The sequence below is a fragment of the Microsporum canis genome, genomic scaffold (genome assembly GCF_000151145.1).
Source record: "Microsporum canis CBS 113480 supercont1.4 genomic scaffold, whole genome shotgun sequence".
Classification (NCBI taxonomy): Eukaryota; Fungi; Ascomycota; class Eurotiomycetes; order Onygenales; family Arthrodermataceae; genus Microsporum; species Microsporum canis.
Genome location: NW_003299166.1, coordinates 951,867 through 970,182, shown reverse-complemented (window position 1 = coordinate 970,182; position 18,316 = coordinate 951,867). Strand labels below are relative to the sequence as shown.

The 18,316-nt window shown below is 47.7% G+C and overlaps 7 protein-coding genes across 7 annotated transcripts; 2 read left to right on the top strand and 5 right to left on the bottom strand.

The window, feature by feature from the left end:
* Nucleotides 1-215: 215 nt before the first annotated feature.
* MCYG_04358 (conserved hypothetical protein) lies at nucleotides 216-6,826 on the bottom strand (the record flags this gene model as incomplete). The annotated part of the gene is made up of 2 exons (XM_002846575.1): nucleotides 216-2,981; nucleotides 3,044-6,826. 2 exons carry the CDS (start codon nucleotides 6,824-6,826, stop codon nucleotides 216-218), a joined length of 6,549 nt encoding a protein of 2,182 aa, XP_002846621.1.
* A 1,089-nt stretch (nucleotides 6,827-7,915) lies between these two features.
* Nucleotides 7,916-9,249, bottom strand: MCYG_04357 (conserved hypothetical protein; the record flags this gene model as incomplete). The annotated part of the gene is made up of 3 exons (XM_002846574.1): nucleotides 7,916-8,206; nucleotides 8,243-8,349; nucleotides 8,415-9,249. The coding sequence occupies 3 exons, from the start codon at nucleotides 9,247-9,249 to the stop codon at nucleotides 7,916-7,918; spliced, it is 1,233 nt and encodes a 410-aa protein (XP_002846620.1).
* Nucleotides 9,250-10,448: 1,199 nt separating this feature from the next.
* MCYG_04356 (peroxin 14/17) lies at nucleotides 10,449-11,642 on the top strand (the record flags this gene model as incomplete). Its single annotated transcript, XM_002846573.1, has 1 exon — nucleotides 10,449-11,642. The coding sequence occupies one exon, from the start codon at nucleotides 10,449-10,451 to the stop codon at nucleotides 11,640-11,642; it is 1,194 nt and encodes a 397-aa protein (XP_002846619.1).
* Nucleotides 11,643-11,928: 286 nt separating this feature from the next.
* MCYG_04355 (conserved hypothetical protein) lies at nucleotides 11,929-12,762 on the bottom strand (the record flags this gene model as incomplete). The annotated part of the gene is made up of 1 exon (XM_002846572.1): nucleotides 11,929-12,762. One exon carries the CDS (start codon nucleotides 12,760-12,762, stop codon nucleotides 11,929-11,931), a length of 834 nt encoding a protein of 277 aa, XP_002846618.1.
* An 819-nt stretch (nucleotides 12,763-13,581) lies between these two features.
* MCYG_04354 (uncharacterized protein) lies at nucleotides 13,582-14,035 on the bottom strand (the record flags this gene model as incomplete). Its single annotated transcript, XM_002846571.1, has 2 exons — nucleotides 13,582-13,628; nucleotides 13,777-14,035. 2 exons carry the CDS (start codon nucleotides 14,033-14,035, stop codon nucleotides 13,582-13,584), a joined length of 306 nt encoding a protein of 101 aa, XP_002846617.1.
* A 533-nt stretch (nucleotides 14,036-14,568) lies between these two features.
* On the top strand, nucleotides 14,569-15,525 carry MCYG_04353 (uncharacterized protein; the record flags this gene model as incomplete). Its single annotated transcript, XM_002846570.1, has 3 exons — nucleotides 14,569-14,873; nucleotides 14,940-15,011; nucleotides 15,069-15,525. 3 exons carry the CDS (start codon nucleotides 14,569-14,571, stop codon nucleotides 15,523-15,525), a joined length of 834 nt encoding a protein of 277 aa, XP_002846616.1.
* Nucleotides 15,526-17,239: 1,714 nt separating this feature from the next.
* MCYG_04352 (uncharacterized protein) lies at nucleotides 17,240-17,870 on the bottom strand (the record flags this gene model as incomplete). The annotated part of the gene is made up of 2 exons (XM_002846569.1): nucleotides 17,240-17,613; nucleotides 17,822-17,870. The coding sequence occupies 2 exons, from the start codon at nucleotides 17,868-17,870 to the stop codon at nucleotides 17,240-17,242; spliced, it is 423 nt and encodes a 140-aa protein (XP_002846615.1).
* Nucleotides 17,871-18,316: the final 446 nt, after the last annotated feature.

Sequence of the window (18,316 nt, the reverse complement as noted above, 5' to 3'; positions counted from 1 at the left end):
CAGTTTACTTGGAGAGAGGTCGATGCATCCTCTCGATGGTTTAGGTAGTTATCATGGCAGGTTTACTTTCATATCAATTGAATAAGTGTACCTTGATAAATATTATATTTCCGAGCCCTGGGTAACAGTGATATAAACAGTAAACCAAATGCATCATCACATCGTTAAGGCTAAACTTGAACAAGACAAAAGGAAAACAAATGCAAGAAGACGCTCTAGAGAAGACCTAACGTTTCAATAGAGCCGAAAAGAAGCCGGATAGTTTGTATGAAGGCTGTTTTTGCAACCTCCACAGATAAGATGCCAGGATTGATATCAATCTTTGCATATTGTTGCCCACGGCGGACAAAATACTTTCCATCATGAAGTGCCCAGTTGTCTTCCAGCCAGGACTCAAGTTCACGGGCAGCAAAGCTGCGAGACTCCGTGAAGAATGCTGGGGGCTTGATAGCTTGGGAGCCCAATGAGTCTGGTTTATCATTGCGAAGATATGGCCGAGTGATTGCAGGGGGGTCGAGGAGAGAAGACAGGCTGAATAACGCGGTCTGCCCGAAGAATTCAATGTAGGATAAGAGGTGGGTGACCCCCTGGCCCAATCGGTCAAGATAATCTACTATTGCGAGAGATGCAATAATACTCTCGAAGATGGACGTGAGAGTTAGTAGCACAGATGCATCTTGTAAGAGGCCTGGATCATCGATGAGACACTGCAAGGCGGTGTGGGCTGCTTTGAAGTATTCTGCAATCGAAGAAATATTAATGTCAACCTCGTCTTGTTTTGTGCAGTCGACGGTGAGCATTAAATCAGAGAATACACGCGTGGTAGCTTGGATAAGAGGACGGGCTAGAATCCATGCCGTAGGGTGATTGAGAGATGCCGCCACATATTCGGGAATAACACACTGAAGAAGAAAGCACCGAAGGGTTGGCCTCTGATAGCCCCCGATATCAGGGGCACCCGACATGGCTTCATAGAATTGGCCAGCAAGGTAACTCTGCTGTGCATCGATTGCTGCTCGTTCAGAAACACCTTGGATGAAAGTAACAAGCTGCTTTGCAAACTTGCTACCACCAGATATCCGCCCTGCATATCTCTTGAGTTTGGCCACAACATAATTGGGGTCGGATGCCGGTAAGGGGAATGACGCTGGATCCATGAAATATTTGTCGACAGGACATATATCCTCCGCATGCACCTGTAAAAACTCAACAACTCGATGGACGAAGTCGACATAGGAGCCCGGTACCACTGTCTTTCCTACTTCCTCGGAATTCTGCCTCATGGTCGCCATCATAGCCCGGATCATTTCTTGGTACATTTCTCCGAATCCGTTAGGAGCATAGATCTGGCTGGGTGAAAGGTCTGATATATGTAGTCGCATATTCGATAGCACACACGAAACGAGGGAGACTCGTCTTTGGCAAAAGTCCGACAACGTTATCTCATATTTACCCGTGGTCCTGTTGACGGCGAATGGTAGATTCCGGAACAGAGGGTTGTTGTAATCTTCGTTTAAAAGGGCGTTTGTCAACTCATGTTGATATTTCAGAAATAACTCTCGTTCCACAAGCGAAGCACTCCAATAAGTCAAGATATGAGACCTGCACTCTTCATATGATGCCGGGTCACTTAATATCAACCGAGACAAGAAATACGGCATAAACCTGCGCGTTTGGTCTGTTGACTTCAACGCTGGCCAGGAATCTTGGTCGTAGCGGTTGAAGTAGCTGCTCCATTGCCGCATCCCATGCTTAACTCTCGTATGCGCCACAGCCAACCAGGTGTTAATTATTTTAATAAGAATAGAGTCATCCGGTGTCTGATCCACTCCAAAGCAGGTTGAGACAAACTGAGAAAGCGCTGGTGCAATCGAACGATTCAGATAGGACGAGCCGGCGCTGGAAACTTCCAGTTGTTCCTGGCATAAATCAAGCCAGTCATCCTGACTGTCCTCATTTGTTTCTGATGGCTCAACTTGCTCCTCAAGGCTGACCGACGCAGTTGGGCTGTTGTCAGATTTCGTAAAGGAATTGACGACGTCCAAAACCTGGCAAATCACCGCGTCTCGACGCTTCACTTTGGGGTTGAAAAGCCCAAATATCTTTCCAAGGGGCATCTTCTCCATTAACAATGCTGCTTGATCCATATTTTTGGTCGCATCTATAGCTGACTTCATACAGACAAGAGCATCACTTATTAAAGCTTCGGCATGCCTTTCATTCTTAACAATGGCGCCTTCGATGTATTGACGAGGAAAGAAAGTGGCAGCAGGGACCTCTGCTTCTATTTCACTCCGTGCTTGAGAGTGCTGTCTCAATATCTCTATAATGAAATCACCATGCCATTCTGCAAATTTGCCCAAATCCGATGCATCTTTGTCCTTAGCAAGCGTAAACCTAACCAATCTTGACCAAGAGTGAATGTTAATGCTGCACGCATCTTTATGAGAGGTAGGAGGATGGACAAGACGCTGGATAGTGTTAAGGTGGGGACGACATCCCTTTGGCGCGCAGCAATACAATGCGCAGAGAAGATCATGGTGATTTCTAAGGGCATTCAAGTCTTCCACTCGTAAAGGCTTCTCTTTAGGGTATGTTCGGCCATGGTTAGGCAGCAGACGCCAAACTAGGTTCAAAACCTTCTTTGGCTCAAGTAAACTACTCAAATACCTGAGTCCCACCGTGATAATCTTCAAGAACAGGCGAAAGCAGGTGTCTGTCGCTTCTATTTCGAGTACTGGGTCTGAATCGAGCTGGTCAAGAAACCGGGGTGACCCATGCACTGGTTCTTTCTCGAGATCATGAAGCGAGTTTCCGGTGAAAAAATCAAAGAACATCTCGAGTATTGGTTTGCAATGTTGCCAACCCCAGTTCTTGATGAGAATAAAACAACGATGGAGGAGTGTCCGCATATAATTATTCAGCGAGGCCCACTGCTCTTTGGGTCTTGACCGGTATGATTCAAGGACGTTTGCCGTCAACTGTTTCACGGTAGGCCAATGATCATTGTGTAGTTGAAAGCGTAGCCCAGTATGAAAAATACCGAACTCATCAATCTCTTGGAAGGAAGAGAGATAAAAAGTGCCTCCCAAATCCGCTCCAAGCCCTGAACATTATGAGATAATGCCATAGCCCGGTCCAAGAACCGTACTTCAACACCCATGTCCTTTACATGTGTTTGCTGGAGTATTATCTGAGCAATCACAAATGCATCAACGAACGGATAATCATCTCGAATGCCAGTTTCACGTTTTTCAAGCTTCCTATTATCCTCTAGGAATTGTTGGATACTCCGTATCCCAGCTTGCGTTAGGGTAAAATCCATTGTCCGCTGAGCTGAAATCCTCATCAGGTCAACAATGGGGCCGACCCTGGACGAGTCCACAGTTTCATGTTTTGAGATCTGTAACAATTGGTTCAAAAACACCAGGTTGAACATCTCAATCCCAGCCATGAGAGTTGTTACGTTTGCTTCAGGGTCTAGGCTAGACAGATGTGTCTCGGTTAGCTGGGAGACAAAGCCAGTGCACCTGGAAACGAGGTTGGAGCGATCGACAGGATCTATAAAGCTCAAATGCTCTGAAATATAGCAAATGATGGATTGATAGAGCTCCAACACTTGGGTCGTAATTGAAGTTGGCACAGTGGTCATACCATCTATCGTTTGTTGAGGGCTGTTCGACGATGCTAAGAAAACGAATGAATCTCCAAGTTCTGATGACACAGTCTCATTCCACGAGCCCCAACTGTAGACTTTATCCCCATGACGGATAGTTGAATGGCCATTGTCAATGTCTAAATCTCGAGATAGTATATGCAGGGACTGAGAAAATTTTCCACTCCCAATAAACGTTGACTGATGATAGTATGTACCAATGTATAATGGATGGGTATCAAAGTCAAGTTTGTAGGGCCGTTCAGGACGATGTAGTCCAGGCAGCATTGTATCGTCATCTTCTAGGCCCACAATAGAAGCAGTGTCACCAATTCCATTGTCAAAGTCAGGAGGTTGCCGATACTCGAATGTTTCGATGTTTATATGTTTGGGTTGCCGTTTCCTTTTTGTTATCCGTCGCTTCTTGATTTCTTTCTTCGTAGAAGAATGATCTGGTTCATTCTCTGAAATAACGGTATTGTCTATTGCAGGCTGTGGTGGCTGTGGCTTTTGTGTTTCGCTGAGGAATCTTGTCAGCGTTAAAGGCCGACCCGACGTTTTATATGCCTTACGAAGTGCGGAAAGGGTCCCATGAAATGTAGATGGCCGTTGGGGAAGGTCGGTAGAAATGTCCTCAACATCCAGCTGTGCGGGCCTCGGAACATGTCGTTGAAAAGACGAAATACCATATGGATGTTGAATCACCCAATTATTTTTCAACTTTTGCCGTTTTTTATTTGGGTTGGTCCGGGTTGGTTGTTCAGTTGAGCTGCCGTCATCATCAATTACTATTGGCTCGGATTCTGCTTCGGGTATCAGTCCCGTCCTTCGGGTTGGATCTCTGGCTACCCCAGCAGTCCCTGAGACGGTAGATGAAGGCCAAGCTCTGCTCTGAGACTTTGGTATCCCTCTTGTCCGTGCAGAACTTGTACTTGGGGCAGGTTTATATTTTCCTGCCCGCCAGTTACGGAGCGAGGCATTTGCGTCATGCGTATCAGCCTTTGTGGCAAGCTTCAATACCTTATGAGATGGGCTTCGACGCCCCTTATCTCTACGTGAACGGGCTTGTCGAGCAGCAATTCGTAAGAATTGTGGCTGCGTATGAACACGTTGGCCACTAACATCCTCAGCATCTAAGATACCTAGCTTAGGTGGTCGTGGTTCCGTAGGTTTTGATTTTCGCCAATGGCCTATGGTATCAGTGATTCTCGTCTGTAGTTTCCTTTGCGGCTCGGAACTCCAGGTCGACCTAGGTTCGGCGCTGATTATTCCTGAGGACTGACACTTCCGTTTCTCAGTGGATTTCTTTTTTGACCTAGGGCGGCGTGAAACTGGAGGAGCCATGTAATCAATGCGATTGTCTTCAGGGATATCATCGTCGTCGTTAAATAAACCAAAATGACGTTCAAGTCGTTCTTGTTCTCGTGATTCCCGTTCATTTTGCTGCTGTGATCTAACTGGCCTGGTATCATCAGACTCGGAGTCGCTAAATAAGTCAAAATTCCTGGTCCGGGTGGGTGTTTCCTGGTTCTCGGCCCGTTCCCTACGTGATACAGGCTGTGCAACTCCTTTGCCTGTCCTACGTTCTCGATTCAATACCCTTCGACGCTCCTTCTCTGCAGCTTGTCTCTTATATTGCTCATGTTTTTCGTGGTCAAGTCTAGCAAATGAAGCTGGCAGAACTCCCTTTATCTGTCGTTGTATCTGTCTAATTATAAAGGAATCCTTTTCTGGGTTGTCCGATGCAGATTCATCTGTGGGCTCATTTGGGATGACTGTGACGTCTTCTTCATCTTGTTCAATCACAGAAGATGGATCACTGGGGATAGTTTCAGGAGGTTGGGCTTGCGACCCTTTTTCAGATAGCGGGGTCTGTAGCAGAGTCTTATGCTTAGGAGGTGTGAACCCAGGCGGGAATCTAAAAGTGGTCGGGTCTCTTGGAAGAGTTGATGATCCTTCCCCAGACGAAGGAGGAGAAGGAGGTACATCGAAAATGTCGTATAGTTTGGAAAGCTCATCTTTCTCCTTAGCTGGACTACCACTGATAACGACCTGGATCCTCGCCCCTTTGCTTTGGACAGGATTTTCTGATGGGCGAACATTCCCTGGATGAGCAATCTTACGTCGCTTGCTCCCCGTCTGGTTAGATTTTACAGAACGGAGTCGAGCATTGGTATCATGAAGGGCTCTTAGACCAATCCCTCGGTCTATGGCTCCATTACGGTCACTCAGTGACTGGCTCAAACCCGAATGATCATAAATATCAGGAGAAGAAGGCGGAAAATAGACAGGACTACTTGACGGTGGAACATTCTCGTCTTGCGAATCAAAGCTCTGATTTTCCCCTACATTCTTGCGGGAGTGAGGTTCATCATTAGGCATCCGAACCGGCTGCACACCTCTGTTCCTCATGAGCGATCTATACTGAGCGTTTTCCAGCATGTAAGGATGTAATTGAATGGCATTTCGTTGTCTTAAGGCCCTCCGGTGATTCTGGTTCTGCCATTCCAAAAGGCCTAGGTCGGCCATGTTAATATCGCCGTCATTGGATTGTATAGTTTCTCCCCGCGGCTGCGGATCACTCCCGTCATCCCTTTGCGGTGGTGCTAGTGACTTTTCTCGGGAAGGTGGAGAGTCCAGGAGCGGTGGTACAGATGACAATGGAGACGAGTTTAGACTGTTGTCAAATTTTTTGTCCACGTCTTGGAGCTCAGTCGCCTTGGCGAGAGGTGTTTGCAGGGGCTGAGAACGGAATTCCTCGAATTGCAGTGCATCCGGAGAAGACGGCGGTTCTACCTGCGAGACGGCAGTCTCTAGACAGTCATGGCCATCAGGCTTCTGCCTGCTTCCCTTACTCGGGCTCAAGAAAGCCTGCAAGATTGTCTGGTAATCATCCTGTAGCGGATCTGTATCAAGACCTTCTGTCTCAAATTGCGTATGCTGAGAGCTCTGATTTAACGTATGTTCACCTTCTTCTCTGGTCTCCTCTTCAGCCACGGCCTCCTCTTCATCTTCACTTCCATCATGTTGAATCTCACTGTTGTGTTCTCCAACTTCCGTCTCGTCGTTGGTAACAGTCACCTCTCCTCCACCACCAAGCAATTCCTGACTATCGAATTCGTCTCCCTCATCAGAGTCAGGAACATATCCGCGTTCACGCCATTGTTCCATTTGCAACACTCCATCCCTTTCACTCCTTCAACTGTGTATCGTTCAGCAAGAAATCGATGAAGTTGATTATCCAAGACGCGTTTTTTTTTTTGACGCGACTTAAAGTGGGAATTGCTTACGTAATAGTTCAACGTCGAAGTTCGGTATTATATGGAGAGAACGAAGAATGAAAATACATCAATTTATCTGTTCAGTGAAAACTCTTGACGGAAGCTGATTATATAGCTAAGGATGGGCGGGAAGCAAGGACTCGTGCCTGTTGCTTTAGCTGTGGGCTTGGGCATTCTCAATGGTAAGTTAATATATCGAGCATTAAAGCTGTCCGATCCAAAACTGCTAACCTCATAAATGCACAGGCTATCTGGTTTTCAAACCAGCTTACGAAGAGCGGGAAGCGCAGAAGATACTAGAGTCTTCGTATGTACTACTGTAGTGCCTCTGATTTGACGGTCTGACTGCTAATAGCTTCGTCAGGTCAAAACCAACTGAACCTACCTATTCACGCCGAATATTTAACTGGTGGTCTGGAAACGAATCAACATCGACAGATAAAGCAGGACAACATAAATGAGTGCGCATTGAGCGGATAATTGGTTAGAACCAATTATATGACCCGAAACACGTAGTCAGATGCCACGATATGAGCTGCACCAGCAAGACAAGGAGCCCAGCTGTCGTGTGGAGACATGCGGACAGAAATCCGAGAAAAAGGGCTGGACCCTTGCTGAAAGGTATATAAGAATCATATCAATCTTCTAGGCGATGGTGATTGGTCCTACGTCACGAAATTTACCATGGTGGGTATGGATCCCATGAAATCAGCGAGATCCGAAGCAAGGTTGACCAGACCTTTTGTATGATATGCGATATGTATGATATGTTATACTTGCACTATTAAAAACCCCTTACGATTATGATACATTTCTTTTCATGTACTAGATTAATATAATACCCACGCCATAGCCCAAACAAAATACATCAAATAACAGAGGCCTTGCCAGAACATCGCAAGATAACCCAGCCTCTCCCAGAGTAATAGAAAGCACCACAATGACCCGCCTGGTAAGACACTAGCATAGAAGATAGCAATTAAATCTCTTCAACAAGTTTCCCGCTATGAGTAGGGACATTGCTTGGACTGCCAAATATGCTGCCAGCAGGGGTACCGAACCACTCGTCCGGGACTCCAATACGGTAACCGCTACGGTTGATGACGCATCGTATCATAGTAGGGTCTGGCTTTTCTGGCTCTTGAGCTTCCTGTTGACCCGGCGTGCTCTCCCCAGCAGCTTCGGCGGCACTTATCTTCCCACGGCGTTTGGGGGCTTGCTTCTTCAGTAGCTTGTTTATAGTATCCATCTGATATAGGCGGTTAATGATCTGTGTGCATTACTATGAGTAGGTCTGACTACATACCTTTTCTTCTTCGTTACGTTTTTCACTGAGATTTTTCCTCCTTCGGGCCATCTCCGCGCGGCGCATGGCATGCTCTTCGGCCGTAAGATGTTTCTTAACTTGGGGTTCTACAGTTGATGTATCAGTACGCTGATATATAGATAATTATATCCTTATAAGATGGAATACATACCCATGGGTAGTTGTAAGAAGTCACCTCCAAGCTCGATACGTCCGCGCTGTCGTCTGGTCATTTTACTTAGGTCAGGGGTGCTCGACCTGCTTCCGCCCATGAGCTCTTCGTCTGACTCGTCCTCCTCATCTTCCTCTTCGGGCTCGTCATCATTAGTTTCAAGTCCCATGGTATCATCCTGTCCGCCAATATCATTATCAGACTCTAGCTCAGACAGGCCTTCCTCGTCATCTTCGTCGTCATCGTCTTCAAGAACAGCCCGTGACTCCGTCTTTCTCACTTTAGTCGCGGCTGCAGGTGTGACTGTAACAATAGGCCTGGCAACCGCCTGTTTCGCGATGGGGGACACCGGGGGAGCATCGTCCATGTCGATATCACCCTCCGCATCGATATCAGGCTCGCCATCAGCATCCAGGTCTGAATCCCCTTCTGCGTCCATCTCGTCATCTTCTTCATCTTCCTCGTCTCCAATTTCTTCTGATGGCTCATCGTCCTCATCTGAGTCGACTTCCACAACTTTCCTCTTAGAGCGAGAGTTTCTAGGGCCTGAGATTATCACATTCTCCGTAAAAATGTTACGAGGTTTATCCAGATCATCTGCTCCGTTGGTGACTTCACGGAGCTTGCTTGCCGGCATCTTGACGGTAAGTCGAATTGACTTCCTTATTCCTTCAGGAGAACTAGATGGTGACCGAGATACAGTCACTGTCGTTGTAGCTGTAGCAGTAGAAGTCCTGGTGGCGCGTTTCGACCTTAATGTCGTGCCGATAGAGTCTGTGGACATGGTTAACTTGGTTACACCTGAACGGGAACGAAGAGAGCGAGTAGAAGACATCTCGGGTATATGTTTTGATACTGCCAGGGAGACGTGCTATGTGATCGGTTTGATGATGATGATGATGCAGATGGTTTAGAAGAAAAGAGAAAAAGATGTGTTCACGCAGAGAAACAAGTATATAGAGGGGGACGGATGGGGCAAACCGGGCCAGCAGGACAGAAGGATGCTACCCGCTGGTGAATGGTCTTGTATGCAGGCAGGTGAAGTGAGAAGCCAGCATGAAAGGAAAAGGGGCAAACGGCAACGTCAAGATACTGGCTTGAAGCTACATTCGAGCCTTTATCTGCAAAATTAAAGGGCTTCTCTGGCTTGCTATCCTTGCCATCCGCATCTTAGAGTGGCCATCTTGGCGTTGCTGTTGGATGGTTTTTTTTTTTTTTGATAGATGTACCTCCCCAGCCAGCCATAGAAACCAGACCCGGGTGTACGGAGTGATAGCAGTGTAAAAACAGCACGGAAAGGATTCTTGTTCTCTAGCCCATTTATATATAATAACAAATAAAAATATATGGGCCGGCGCAGGAAGAAACGAGCCCATCGGCTTGCCTTACCTATATTACTTTCTAGAGCAGCTGAATGGCGGCTGGCATCGCTGCTGGACCCCGTCTCGTGTGTGTTGTACGAGCGCTGGACCGGCAAGTGTGCTCGTCCTGTTGGCGGAGAAGCTTGACTGGTCTCGTCTCTGTGCTTGTCATGGATCTGATCCGTCCGTCGTTGGAGGGACGAAGAAAAGGGCCCTTTCGTTTCGCCACAAAGGTGAGTAAGCCTGCAGGGAATCGCAGTGAAGGGGGGAGCCTGTGTATAGGCGAGCAGGGGACAAGCAGCAGCTAACCTGTCTTCTTCCTTATTTTACTCTATTGGTGGAGTATGGAGATTATTTTTCCCTTGCACATAAGTTTTGCATATTACATGAAGTTGAAAAGCGCCAAAAATCAGATGGGTACGGCGATGTATCTACTGTATGCGTATTATATAAAGGTACTTCATATACAGCTAAAAGTTGGCTTTGAAAGAAGTACCTCTGTAATATTACCGCTCTAATGCCAAAGATACAAGCCGAGGTAAAAAGGTGCTTTGAGCTTCTCTACTAATTTTTATTCTTTCAATTTCCCCAGATATTTATTCTCCTTCGCGCCCATCTTAACGCCAAAGGCTTGTATATCTATAGTTAATACGCATAAATAACACGCATAGCCATGGCAGGACCAAAAGGAACGGCAATACCGAGCTGGCAACAAGGTGCTGCGCAGGAGACGTCCTCAGAGAGCAGCACAGCCACGAGCTCACCAGCAGAGCCCGAGAGCAGAGAGACCCTTCTCGAGCAGGCCAAACGGTTTCTCCAAGACGAATCCATATCCGAAGCGCCCACAGATAAGAAGATCGCATTTCTAGAGTCCAAGGGGCTGTCGAACGACGAAATCCATACCCTTCTAGGTGTATCTAGAAACACCCAGGCTACCGCTGACGATACCACCACTACTACCAGTTCCACAACACCAGAACCGGAATCGCAATCGCAATCATCGAAGGTGAAAGAAACTCCCAAAGAACCACCGAGTGAAGGTGTGCAGTTTTTGTCAGCTCCGTCTCCCACACCCAGCAAGGATGTGCCCCCGATCATCACATACCCTGAATTCCTCCTCCGGCAATCAAAACCACCTCTCATCACGTTCCAGAACTTCTTATATACGTTATATGGCACTGCCGGGCTTGCAGCCAGCATCTATGGTGCAAGTGAATACCTAGCCAAACCGATGCTAGAGTCACTAAACGGTGCCCGGCACGAGTTCTCCGAAACAGTACAAGGGAATCTCAAGATGTTAAATGAGAAGCTAGAAGGCAGTGTATCCAGAATACCACCACTATCAACTCCGAGACCGAAACAGACGTCATCAACAGAAGGCCAGAGCGAGGACGATAACGAGTCAGTCACCTCGGATCCAACGGAGCTTTTTCATCGAGACATCGCTACCCAGACCATAGACCTGGAGCCGCCTACTTCATCACAGACGGCGGTAGGTACGGAGGTGCAGGCTGAGCCGGCGCAGAAGACGATTGATAACCACCTTGCGCGTTTACGGTCGATATCCTCGCACTTGTCTAGCGTGGTGACGGCGGAGAAGTATAGTGATAGTACCCAGGGCTATGCCAGAGATAGGTTGACGGAGCTATATACGTATCTTGATAGTCTCACGTATAGCACTCCATCGTACCTGAGCTCGTCTTTGTACGGTTCGTATGAGGATTCTGATACGAAGAAGCCTACTGGTGAGGATGAGGCTATTTCAGCGTTTAAGTCAGAGGTGCGGAGTGTCAAGGGGACCCTGTTGAGCGCAAGGAACTTTCCGTCTGGTAGCGGTGGGCTGAGATCAGGTTCTGCGGTGCGGTGAGCAGTATTTAATATCGGATAGATAATGTACATCACAATTAATGACTTTTTATACCTCTATTTGAAAGCTAGAGTGGCTGAGAATTGGGTATCTGATACTTTCATTGATAATAGTAATCAAGTAAAAAAAGGCCACGAGTAATAATTAATGCTTCATGCCTTATAAAAAAATGCACATGTAACCAAACCGCTCAAAAAAACGACATCCCGCATAAAACAACTCCAGAAACCCCGTAAAAATACAAAGAAAAAAAAAAAAAGGTATCTTGATAATCACACTAGTCAATTCATTCCATGAGCTCCGCTGGAGGGCGAGCGGTGTGCGCAAGTATCCTTCTTGGTTGAATATCAAGCGGGCTCAAGTCCATATCAGAGTCCGTATCAGTGTCAAGCGTGGTATCCTCGACCATAACAGCCGGGAGATGCGGGCTGTTTCCATGATGCTCGGGGTGATAAATCAGAGTGCTGCTACGGCTTCGTTGCCCCGATCCCGTACGCGCAACATCTTTCCCGTCCAAAGCCATGGCCACATCCGTAGGAGAAACAGGGGTCTCCGGCCGTCGTCCAGACTCGTTGATATGGCTGTCTGAACTGTAGAATCGACCAAGTCTGCCCAGGGCCTCGGCCAGATCAGAAGCGTGAACCTCCTTGTTTGGTGGCTCCTCGTTGCGCATCATCCATCCGTGTGGAGGGCTGGGTGGCGGGCTGATGAAGAACATCTTCTGCGACTGGGGAGCTTCAAGAAGCTTGCTGCGCCGAATCTCTGCGGCATCTGTCTGTATGGGTGTGTTTTCGCCAAAGTAGACTCTTGCTCGGCCTTTTCCTTGTAGTGGCTCCCTGTCTAGAAGCTGGCGTACTTTGATTGCATCGTCAATGGTCAGGAACGAGCAGACTATGCGGCGAAAGGACGGGAGAGGTGAGAATGAGTTGAGTGGCGCGGTGGCCGTGATGTGAGCTTTGATTTTCTCGAGTGAGATGGGCTGGAAGAGAGAGAGATCGTTCAGATCAGTTATGAGGAGGGTGTTTGACGGTGGTGATGGCTGCTGGAGCGGCGGCACCTCGATCGAGAGCGGTGCGCCCCGTCGAGAGAGCGAGCGAGTTGGAGAGCTGGAGCCAGACATCTTGGTATCTTCTCTTCTCTTCTCTGCCTTCTTTTCTGCCTTCTTCTGACTTGTCTTCTCGACTTGGTATCTTTTATACTGATGAAGCCGAAGTTGGTGAAGTCGGTCCAAGGTTGATCCCGTGACTGTTGATGCGAAAAGTAAGAAACAAGAAAAAAAACATCCAAAAAACTTGCAACGAACGAACAGTTTAAGTATCTCAAGAGGACAGCAGACAGCAGGGAAAGATTCGCAGCCAGCCAGAACACGCAAGCGCCACTCGTTTCGGCCCAGAGCGTGAGCAGACTCGATCATTCCATGGAGAAGTTGAAGTTTTCTTCAGCGCTAAGCCTGCACAGCCCGCTCGCCGCGCAGTGTTTCTCGACCGCATGGCCTCCCCCCTTTTTTTTACTCCTGGCTGGCGCAGCAAGCAGAGATTTATCTTCTCCGGGTCATACTGGCGATATATGGCTTAGCTGGTTAATCTCCACGACACAATTTGAAATACTCGTCTGGGTTCCCCCCTGAAGGTCCGATATGGAGGCGCCGCTGTGGCGATCATCAAACGCGTCGGCTTAGATATCTCTCGAGAATTGCATTGTTGCTGAGGGCTGTGCTCTTTGTACTGCTTATTTCTTGCCTACGGGCTGCTTTTACTCCGTAAATCCGGGCTATAACTATGGAGTAGACAGCTACGGTCCCCGCAATATATGTTTAACGGCCGCATTAGGTTGCTGGAGGCGCTGACAGCGGACGCCGCGAAGATGACCATACATCTATCGTTGTTGCGAAGAGCGAAGCCCGAGGAAAACCCAGCCTTGGGATGGATGGCAGGTCTTATCACGAAGGAATATAGCATCCTCTTAAACCAGAATCTACTTGGGGCTCTGCAGAATGAACAGCCATAGGCGATGATTAGTTTTCAGGGAGATATCCGTATTGCCAACTGTCCTCTGCAACAATGTATGCCTTGTCAAGTGATGCTCACCGACAAGTCAATCCACGGACGGGATAGAACAGGAAATCTGCACATACCCATGATTTCTTTCCCGGCGAAGCAAGGCTTCCACGTCTTGCATCCCCTCGGCAGGATACATATATACCTCTCCCCTCTTTGCTGTGTGGTTGTCATCGCCTGCCGATTACCTAGTGTAAAGTTACATCCCTTAATATCCTTTTCCCCTTTTAATGGCCCTGATGGTGATCTCCCGTTGATGTCACCATGAGATGTTGTTTCACTGCCATAGCTTCTTGACGGAGCTATGCTGCGAATTATTGTCGTGCAACAGTCCATTTTTTGTCTCTCTCGTGCACCCTATTGATTCCAAGGCTGTGCTATGCGGCACATATGCCTCGAAGCTCTTATTTTCCGTGAGATATAGCTCGTTACTGCTTGACAAACATGCTAGAAATAGCCTGTCTTTTGGCAATCACATTCATATCCGTGTAATCGATGGATTCCCAAAATTGGGGTCCCTTTACATATAGCAATGGGTCTCTCCTCCTGCCTAATGCCGCTCATGTTCGGTTAAGCTTCTTCTCTTTCCCCTTTTTCCTCTATGCAGGGACAATTGCGGTGTACTCGTGTACTCGGCGTTCCTACATGATGTACATACCCTCGGAAGCGAGTCCCATCCTCAATGGACAATGACAACGTTAGACGCGGTTTAATTTCGGCCATACAGCTGAGGTGGTGCAACAGCAACGCGTTCCGAATGCATAACATATTCGTTGCAGAGTTAACCTGCCTACTATCAATTGTCACATGCGCTGATCCGCCCTGACAGTGATTGTGCTTCCATTTTGGGAAAATATTTCTGGGTAGAAATGAAGCTTCGTGAGAATCGGGCGGATAACAGGTGCGTTTTCCTCGCCTTGGCCAATGTCGTGAAAGCCGGAGAGCTACTATCCTTGTTCTCGTTTTCCTTACTACCACACCCCTTTCTTTTGAATCCATCCAGTCCAGTCCGGTTGAGGGGATCATGGACCCGCCTCACTCCCAATACAATGAGCCCACCTACTCATACGGACAGCAAAGGAAGGGATCTCACGTCTTGTCTAGGGTTCCAGCGTTATCAGCCTCTTCCCGATCACCGGGCAGGTTGGAGTCTGGGACCATGCATTAGGCATCCGTGAAGAATACCATCTGACTATCACCGGTAGGGGACATACTATGCCTTAAATACAGATACCAAAAGGCAATCGACTTCCTTTCCGTTCTCCCCTTCTCTCTTTTTTTTTCCCATACTCTTAAATGCAACCGATATCTGGTCAGCTACTCTTTGAACTCCCTCATAATACACAATCGTTCACGTCTCCCTATACAGGTTAACATTGGCATTCAGAAAAAGCACGCAAAACACCCTGAACATCTGGCGGATCAAGTCCGAAAGAAAAGAGCGCCTTTCAAACGTCTTGTCTATACTTAATTTCCTGTCGTTTCTACCAATGTGTCAAAAGGCCTTTTACATCCACGTCTGTGGCCACCGAAGCTGGGGCCCACTTAATCGCTGCGAAAACCGCTACGTCTGCCCCCCAGAGACTACAGGCTACTATCCCGTCTACCTCACCAGCCCATGTCGATTCTGTCGAACATCCACCCGTCGAGGAAGGGATGCTGGACGTGGTCGGGGGCGAGGGCGAGCAGCTCCTAATTCCCAGGCACAAAATACTTCGTCGCCAGTCTCTCCATCTCGCTTGACTGCGGGTTATCCACCTCCACATGGCGATGGGGAACCAAGTGCTCCACCGTCAGAAAAGGCCAGCCTTCCCAAGATGCCTTAAAGGGGGGGTCATTGAGAACTCAAAGAATTCAAGAATCCGGATGATCACCTACATGGTAGGCCCTGGTATCCTTCACCCTTTGCCCTTAAGCCTCATTCCCATGCTAACATTGCAACTCAGATGGCGTGGGGGAGGGACGGAGAACTACAACGAGGTTTGCCCTGGGGATGGCCTGGTCTATGGTTGTGAACTTGGTTGGATGGCTACTCCAACTATACTTCTACTTTTTTAATCTTCACTTGTCCTTTCTATTTATTTTATTTGTACTGAGACGATCTATCAACACTGCTTTAATTAACCTAATTTCCAAGAATAAATAGCCTGAAATATCCCGACATACATCTGTACCTTTTTTCGCAAGTAATATGTCAAAAAGGCGGCGGATGGGAGGTATATTGGATATCCGAACCGAAGCCTCCACTCATCAATCTTCATCTCTTGACTATAGTTCATCCCTTCTAATTTCACCGACACCCATGCTTCCGCCCGGCTTTCCCAGTAGACGATAATCAGAGGCCGAAAGCAAACATCCATGATTCCCGCGCAGCGATGGGCTTTGTGGCGTACAAAGCTGCAAGTATCCGAAAGGTCGACTCCTTTTGATATATTTATACACCAACAAGCCTTACCGCCAGTTTCAAGACAAACATCGTTGCACCGAAAAAACATTTCTTTTGCTTTTCTAGATTATTCTCACCCAAGGGTCATGCACATGGGCGAGAAGGGAAATTATATAAGTGGCTGCCCTGCCGAAGGCGCCTTGTACGGCGTATATCAAACGTGTTGCTATGGTTCAAAGAATTTGGCTGCCTCAAGAGTGAGGAAGAACGTCTTCCCTTCAGCCCAACCAAGTTAGTCTCTCTACACTTCTCGGTTAAACGAATGCGAGCACATTGGACCCATTTTGACGGATAATAAGTCGCTTATTCTAGATACACGTTTTATTATATGTCCAGGGTTGGCTGGCATCCTTAGTTCGCACAGGGACAGTCAACACAACAGCTTTACAAAAAAAAAAAAAAAAAACGGTTGCTAAGGTGATTTCTCGCATCGAGGAAACAGGAGCAGGTCGTTACAAATGTGAATATCATCTCGAGTTCGCAGGTTTACTCGGCGCTTGCAGACCAGATCATCTGGTTGATGGACCAAGATAGGACTCTCTACGCGCTGATATGAACAAAGTACACCGGCAGCAAGCTTCTTTGGGAAAATCTGCTCTGGACTACTGCGCTTGATGTTACTCTCGTATATGGTGGAGCGAAGCCATCATAGACAAAACATCTTTCTCTGGTTGGCAGCTGGCATTAAAAAAAGAAAGCAGTCCAAAGGTCCCACATATTCTATGTTTCATCAACGCTCCTACCTTATCTCAAACTCTATGTTCCGCCAGAGCTAAAGCCAGGTGGAAGATGGGCCGAAGATGGGATGGATCAAGGATATCTTCATGCTGATGCAAAGCGACTAATCGGGAGGATATGGAGTAGCTATGGAGCCGTTCTTCCTCCATCGAGCCTCTGGAGCTGACAGGTTCTTTTTTAGTGACCGGATAGGGTACATAATATGTACTACTATGTTGTGACCTGTCGAACAGACAAGTCTCCGGGGAGAGAAGAGCAATACATAGTAGAGGGGATGAGGCTGCCTGGAACGGGCAGTTGTCACACTGGGACAAAGTCCGAGCTAAGAGTTACGGAGTAAACCTGTTGCACACCGTTCATGCAGGTCTCAAAGCTCGTTTTGACCATCTCTCTATGTGGTGTTGGGATACCCCTGAGAGGGTCTGTTGAAGAACAGTGCTAATCGGGGTATGAACATTGTCCAGAGCAAAGGCCGCTTCATGGTGATCCAGAACACAAGTATCAATCTGGAGAAGAAAGGGGGGAGCGGGAAAAAGCTCGTGCCTTCGAATGAGAGGACATCTTGTGGCACGATTGTGACGTGTGATGGTTTCTAACCTGAAGTATTGCTGATGTTGCATCTTCTTACGCCCGCCTGGGTTGTCCAGCAGGGATATTCGCTGTTCTGTTTTGCCCCGGAGCAGGATGAGAAAGCTTCGAAATGGTGAAGGACTGGCGTTCCCGATAGCTCCTGAGCCGTTAGTGCTCCCGTCTCGACGGAGATTGCCGGTGTGGCCGTGGATAACGGGCGGTTTTTCCTAGCTCATCCTCCCGGATCGGGCAGGGTAATCTTGAGCCAAATGACCCCTTTTTCTCCCACCCAGAAGGACGAATACGTCGCAGTGCAGGAGTTGTGGGTGGTGATGGAGATGAATAGAGGGAGGGGAAAGAAAACCCACCAGATCGATCGTATATGCAAGTTGGGGGATCAGCCGTTTTGCTCGCCATCGTCTCGATTAGGATCCACAAGTGGGCGAACGATAAAAGATGGGATATCCACATATACGGATTAAATCGGGGTGTCACCAAAAGTGCTGACACTGGACACAATTTATGTGGCCCTCTTGGTGAGGATTTGGGTGGGCCACCCTGAACTACCACTAAGCAAGTAGAAAGCTCAGAAAAGAGATCTAGCTGAACCGTGGATAAGAGAAAGTCAGTTGCGAAAGGACGGAGTGGACTCTCGCGTGGCCAGGGAGTTTTTTGAGTCTCCATGGAGATTGCATCGTGATTAGCCAACGGACAGACAGAAGAAAAGGGTTAGGAAAGGTGGAAATTACCTTAGAAAAGAACTGGAGAAGGGAGAGGACAATATCAGAAGACGAAGGTCAAGGATAAGGAATGGCTTGTGAGATATTGCTCTACTTCTTGTACTTCTTACGCTAGTCTTGCAA